This window comes from Eulemur rufifrons, chromosome 21 (assembly GCF_041146395.1).
Source record: "Eulemur rufifrons isolate Redbay chromosome 21, OSU_ERuf_1, whole genome shotgun sequence".
Classification (NCBI taxonomy): domain Eukaryota; kingdom Metazoa; phylum Chordata; class Mammalia; order Primates; family Lemuridae; genus Eulemur; species Eulemur rufifrons.
This window is the reverse complement of record NC_091003.1, coordinates 1094803-1101829: the sequence shown is the minus strand read 5'-3', so window position 1 is coordinate 1101829 and position 7027 is coordinate 1094803. Positions and strand designations below refer to the sequence as shown.

Here is a 7027-nt window from a genome sequence, read left to right as displayed (position 1 = left end):
AGGAGGCACCCTGGGCACCATCACACCGCACCGGGCGACCTGCCTCCGAGACTGGGGTCTCCCTGCGCCGCCCGACCCCCTCCCCCGACGGGGGTCCCCGGGCTCCAAAATCCCGTCACCCGCGAGGGCTTCCCGGCTCACAAGCCCTTGACAGCTGCCTTGGAAACCTTCCGAGGTGGGCGGGCCCAGGGTCACGTCCCCGTTGCGACCGACAAGGAGACGGCGCGAGGAAAGGACAGCACCGCCCCGGGCAGAGCACGACCGGCCCGGCCGGGCCGCTGGAACACGGCGCCCGCGGCGGGCCCGAGGCGGTCCACACCCGCGGGGACGCGCTCGGCCTCCTCCCTGCGCCTCCGTCACCTCCCCGGCCCGCCGCGGCCAAGCCGGCGCGCGATTCCACGCCGCGCTTTCGTCACGTTCTTGACGGCCGCCCCAGAAAATAAAAGTTCAAAATGCGCTCTCCCCTTCACGAAGCAGCTCCGAGCGTGAAGACGCATCTGAATGCTAGAACTAAAGTCAGCATGTTTTCCAGAGGCTCAGAGCGCTCCAAACTGTGGCGAATCTGCCGGTCCAATCGCCGGAAGTGCGAGCCCTCCTGCCGGAAGTTGCGCTTCCTCCATTTTGTGGCCCGCTATGGCGGCGGTGTTGAGGTTGGGGACGGGAAGCGACGCCTTTGACTGAGGGGGTAGGACAGGCGGAGGCATAGGGGACGTCGTGCGGCACAGAAGAGGACCGGGCTGGACGCCGGGGACGCTGTCATGTACGGCGCGGGCGGAGGCCGCGCCAAACCCGAGAGGAAAAGCGGCGCGAAGGAGGAGGCCGGGCCGGGCGGCGCCGGCGGTGGGGGGAGCCGAGTGGAGCTGTTGGTTTTCGGCTATGCCTGCAAACTGTTCCGGGACGACGAGCGGGCCCTGGCCCAGGAACAGGGACAGCACCTCATCCCCTGGATGGGGGACCACAAGATCCTCATCGACAGGTCGGTTCCTCCCCCCACCCGTCGATCCTCCCCTTCCCTCACCCGCTTGATCTCGTCTGATGTTGACTTGATGGCCGGGACTAAAAATGGGTTTTCTGGAGCCAGCGGGGATCTGGGGGACACCCCGCCCCGTTCCCCACCTCCTCCTGGTGTTCTTGGGGTTGGGGGACGGCACTGGCTGGAATTGCGTGCCGCGTCGGTCGCCGGAGGGATCGTCTCTGCTCCCACAGCCCCCCTCGACCCCTCACCCCCGTCGCCGGGCTGCAGTTGGCGACTCCGCGCGGTGGAAGCTACCGGTGCCTGGGGCCTCTCCTGACCGGTGCCTCGGGCCCGCCGCCCGGCGCTGCCGCGGGGTCGTGCGCGCCCACTGCTCGGTGTGCTGGGAGGGCAGCCCGGGAAGCGCGCTTTTATTCTTCTGAAACGCCGCACACTTAGAAGCCTCTTTGGACCCTGTGATTTAGCCTGAACCTTTTATGCCCCAGCGCCCTCGGTGGAGTGCCTGTACTTGGCTGGTGACATTTGACTCCCCCCAGCGGCCCCCTCCCCGGTGCTAATTCGACGAGTTTGACAGATTGAGGTAGTGGGTTAAGTTGCCCATCAGTTGGCGGTCAGTTGACTGCGTGAGGACCCTGGCCCTGCTCTTAGAGGTAGTGTTCTTAGGGCCGGTTTCACTGTCTCTTAAAACTGCTGGGGGGAGCTGGGACGCAGATGTGTTGTTTCTTTTCAAATCAAACCTGCTTTAGGTGATGACTCTGGAAGATGTTCAGCGACCGTGGGCAGAGGGGGCCTGGGATTAGGGATTTCTAAAGGTGTTTGATTTGAGAAGGATGACATTACATGATGTAGGTTGTTTGCTCCCCTCCCCCTTTTTTCATTCCCCCTTTCCTTCCCCTCCTACCTGCATGTGGGGGGCGGGGTGGGGTTTTTTTGTTTTGTTTTTTGCCAGTTTGGCAACACTACTTCTGGGGCCCGGACTGAAAAGCTGACCGTGACCAACCATTAAACTGTGGAATAGTCTCTCCAAGCGAGTGAAGCCCATCGATTGAGAGACCATTAAAACTGGATTCTGCAAAGCCCTGGAACATGACTGTAGGGATGACCTCTGAGCTGGCCAGAATGGACACATTAATGACCAAATAGGCCTTTCTCCATCCCTGACGTTTCCGTCTGGAGTTAGATCTAGAAAACAAGGAGCCGTGCAGGGAGGGTTTTCAGGCCAGATCAGGGCCGGATCTGATGGCTCCGTGCTTTGCTCACACGTGATGTGCCTTTGAGCCATGGTTTATATCGAATGTCACCTGAGTTATCAGGCTTGCTTTTCCAAAGTGTTACCTGTGATATTTATTATTAAAGTTTGGTAAGCAGTGGAGTCTGAGCTCTTTATGCAGTTTTCCGTATCATTCTGTACATGATTTGAGTTAGGTCTTCCAGAACTGGTGGGGAGCAAACGCTACACATGGACATGTGTAATGTTTTAAAATAATCTACATTTGTAAGTTAAGGAGGTTTACATCAAAGTAAAATTAAATTTGAAGTTCCATAAAATGCAATAACTTGGCTACGCTGGAATTTTTGGCATTTTCCCTGTAAATTTCTTTTTTTTTTACATTAACATTTTTGGTCCCCCATTACAAAAGTCAGCATTAGAAAATTAGGCAGACTTTTGTTTGTCTCCATTTGTTTTTGAAATCCTAAATCTGAGTGTTTTAAGTAAAATTCACCAACTCACTTATTATGCGACAGTTACACGTTCACGGCATCTTCATTGAATCTTTTATGTTCAAAGCACAGCAGGAAGTGCTCACATTCTTAATTTGGCTAAAGCACCTCTTGGTCCCTGTAAGAGAAACAAGGATGTGTCTTCATGTATGTCATTTCCTGGAGGTATAAAGTTCAGAAGGAAATACCAATTCTGCATCTTCTAATAGTTTTGCTCTGTTTCCAGTGAACCTCCTTAAACTGCACGTATATGTCACTGTTCCTATGTATGTGTGTCTCTCTATCACATAACCCAGCACTTATTTCCTCAGCCTAGTGGCTAGGGGGCGAGCCTAGCCACGATTTTACCTCCCATGGACGCAAGTCTCTTGGTGAAGATCTCTCCTGAGAGTTCGGACTAGCAGAAAGAAGCGAGGAAATTTCGACCGTTTGGTTCTTACGGATAGGTATTTATGTATTCGGTTTGTGTGAATGTAAGCTATGATATTTGACTTCTCAGAAAAAAGATTTTTTTTTTTGCAAGTGGCACTGAATGGTTGACCAAACCATAATGGTAAGAGCTGCCAGTGAAATGGATAACATATATGCTAATAAAGGATTGTTTGCCTTTAATTATAAGTTTTAGCATTCTGTAGAGAGGCATTTTGACTTTCTTAAGATAATTTGAGTTTAAAAGTAGGTGAGATATGACTAGCAAAATTAAATATAAATCTCAGAAGAGTTTTTATGTTTGTTTTAATATTTTTATTTCTTTATTTTAATTGGTAAGTATATATATATAAAATATCACACACACGCCAATCTAGACCTTGATTTCTTTTTATTGACCAGCTTGTTCATATTACAGATATGATGGACGTGGTCACCTGCATGACCTTTCTGAGTACGATGCTGAGTATGCCACATGGAACAGAGACTATCAGCTGTCTGAAGAGGAGGCACGAATAGATGCCCTGTGTGATGAAGAGAGGTATTTAGCCTTGCATACGGACTTGCTTGAGGAGGAGGCAAGGCAAGGTACTGCTCAAGAAAAACTTACTTAAGCAACAAACTTTTTAAAAAATTTTAAGTATTAAAAATTTACTCCCATTCATTTTTTTATACTCACTCTTTCTGATATTATCTTGACAGTACCCAGTGGATTGGAAAAACAGGAGTCTTTGCGTTCTGAGAGGACCTCAGGATAGTTTATATATAGAGCCACAAAGAATTTTCCCAGCTTTTGAGGGCAGACTGGGATTTGAAAAAAAACAAAAACCAAACTCTTTAACTGTTCTTCTTTAACAGTATCGTATAAATTAAAATTGATGTTCTTGTCTTTGCCATAACAATCTTCAATACAGTTCTTAATCCCAAAATTTTCTCAGCAGGAAGAAATATTCCACAAAAGATGTGTATTCAGCTGTGTGTGGGTAAACATGTACTGGCAAAAGTACATATTGATAGATATAAAGTGTGAACTTTTGAAAATATTTTCACCTCAAAAGGAGGTTGTAAGACGTATGTTGTATGCTTTACTGATAGCTACAACTTTAGAAATATATAAAGTTTTTCTCAGTAATTTTCCATTTTTGTTAATAAAATTCTCATTTTTATTCAAGAGGAAGAGTACAAGCGGTTGAGTGAAGCCCTGGCAGAGGATGGGAGCTACAATGCCGTGGGGTTCACTTACGGGAGTGACTATTACGACCCGTCAGAGCCAACGGAGGAGGAGGAGCCTTCCAGACAGCGCGGTGAGCGGGGAGAGCGGCCGGGGTGGTGCTGCGGGCCCCGCACTGCCTGCAGCGTGGTCACGTCTTCAGAACACATTTAGGGACGCTACTTATAACACCGCTGTGACACGTACAAAAAACATGAGTGATGTTTCTTCTTTTGGTAAAAAAAAAAAACCAAAGCTAAAAACTAGGAAATGAGTTGTTAGTGGAGGTAGAAAGAGAGTTCAGACTCTCATTATCTACATTGGATCAAATTTCCTTTTGATTTATTTTTCTTTGATTCAGTTAACAGAAAATTACTCATTCTGGATTCTTTGTTTCTAGATTAGTAACACACATGTCACTATCCTCAGTGATTCGTTCCTGGAGCATTGAAAGAATAGGCCTTAACCAGGATAAGTTAAGGTCACCTCACCCCATATGACCTGCTTCTGCATGTCTCCTACACAGCTGAAATGACACACACCAGCAGAAGGACACCAGTTATTGCTAAGCAGAAAACAACACAAGGCTTCCTAGTAGCTTAGTAGAACCCAGGGTATATATACTTATAATATTTTAAATTAAAGATTTTAAATGTGTGCTTTTCTGGCTTAAATCTGGAAGCTTTGAATATAAAACATAGTGCTACTTAAAAATGTGAACTAATGTAGTACAGGAGAAAATACCCTTAGTCGCTTCAGTAAGCCTCGAGGACCAGCATCACAGCCCTGAATTACCGCCAGTCGTTAATTATCAATAACAATGAGGTGAACCTGGATCACTGAAGATGGATAACTTATATTCAGGATAGTCTGTTTAAAGGGAAGGAGAACTTTTTTTTTTTTTTTTTTTTTTGAAGACAGTCTCACTCTGTTGCCTTGGCTAGAGTGCAGTAGTGTCATTGCAGCTCACTGTAACCTCAAACTCCTGGACTCAAGTGATGCTCCTGCCTCAGCCTCCCGAGTAGCTGGGCCTGGCCAAGTTTTTCTATTTTTAGAAGAAACGGGGCCTTGCTCTTGCTCAGGCTGGTCCTGAACTCAGATCCTCCTACGTCGGCCTCCCAGAGCGCTGGGATTACAGGTGTGAGCCATCACACCCGGCCAAGAAGGAGAACTTTAACTTTAGAAACCTATTCAAATATTTAGAATAATAAAGTGAAATTACATTCTGTGGAGATTTAATTTTAGAGCTAACTTTATCTGTTATTTGGGACTTAATTAATTTCTCCTTAAGTAACAAATCTTTTAACAAGTATGAGGTAATTACAGCAGTTTAATGTTAAAGCAAAATGATGTCTGCCCTTCCACTCTGGAACTGTACTAGGTTCTCCTCATCACTATTCACTGAGGGCTGTGATCCTGGGGGAACAATAGGGTGTAGGGACAAACACATACATACGGCTTTTCCTTTTCTCCTTCCCTCTCTCCCTTTCCTTTCTTTCCTTTCTTTCTTTTTTTTTTTTTTTAAGAGACAAGGTCTTGCTCCGTCACCCAGACTAGATTGCAGTGGCCCAGTCATAGCTTACTGTAACTTCAAACTCCTGGGCTCAAACAATCCTCCTGCCTTGGCCTCCCAAAGTGCTGGGATTACTAGCGTGAGCCACTGTGCCTGGCCGGACTTCCCTTTTCGACCTTCCTTTAGTCCTGCTCATTACTTTGTGGGCACAGAACAACTGTTGCACGGCTCTATTTGACGAGCTTTTAAAGAGACATTCAAGTGTAATTTTAACTGTGTTGAGTTCGAGGCTAACTAAGGTATTTAACATTGTTTCTATTGACTTTTGAACCTAACTGTTCCTCCAAGTTAAGATGGAAATGTTCACGCAGGCCTAAGTAGTAAACACCCATTCATTTATCCAGAATAAGTTGTCCCATTTGGGGTTCCAGATAGTTCAGATTTTGTTGTCTCATCTCTGAACCACATCCATCATTTCGGGTTTAAATTCATAGTGTTTTTTATCAGAAGTAAGGGATACGTACTATCACCATTTCACAAGAAAGAGTTGAAAGTACAGTCAGCTCTTCGTATGTGTGGGTTCCACATCTGTGGATTCAACCACAAGTCTAAAGTATTCGAAAGAAAATAATAATGCAACAATAAAAGATACGGCAAATTTTAAAAAATTCAATATGACAATTATTTACACACATACACATTGCACTATTATGAGTAATCGAAAGTTGATTTGAAATATACAGGAAGATGTGTGTAGATTAAAGGACTTGAGCATCCAAGGATTTTGATGTCTGCAGGGGTCCTGGAACCAGCCCCTTGGGATACAGAAGGATGACTATACGTAAAGTCCACATGTCTTCTTCAAGATCATGGCAACAAATCTCTAGAAAAAGTCATTATTAATTTCCCTAACATGCTAGGTTAGGGAGCAGTCAGCCTTGACCACAGACCTGATCGACAGGTTTTTGTAAATAAAGCTTTATTGGAATACAGCCATGCTCATCTGTTTTACGTGTTGTCTGTTGCAGCCTTTGCACTTCAGCAGCAGAGTTGAGGTGAGACAGAGACCGTATGGCCCACAGAGCTGAGGATACTTAGTATCTGGCATTTTATGGAAAGAGTTTGTCAGCCTCTGTTCTAGATAGTAGACCATTGTTTCAGCATAATTATTGGGCTAAAT

General features: G+C 46.2%; 1 protein-coding gene across 5 annotated transcripts in view; it reads left to right on the top strand.

Moving 5' to 3' along the window:
- Positions 1-618: 618 nt before the first annotated feature.
- SFSWAP (splicing factor SWAP) overlaps positions 619-7027 on the top strand; it is a 61330-nt gene continuing 54921 nt past the window's right edge. For 2 of the 5 annotated variants that reach the window (XM_069497006.1, XM_069497004.1), the window contains exons 1-3: positions 619-976; positions 3543-3712; positions 4297-4428. In XM_069497006.1, coding sequence (XP_069353107.1) covers positions 759-976; positions 3543-3712; positions 4297-4428 — 520 coding nt within the window. In that variant the 5' untranslated portion in view covers positions 619-758. Of the gene's footprint in view, positions 977-3542; positions 3713-4296; positions 4429-7027 lie in introns of those variants that run through there. The other 3 variants (XM_069497007.1, XM_069497005.1, XM_069497009.1) reach the window with 2 other exon arrangements.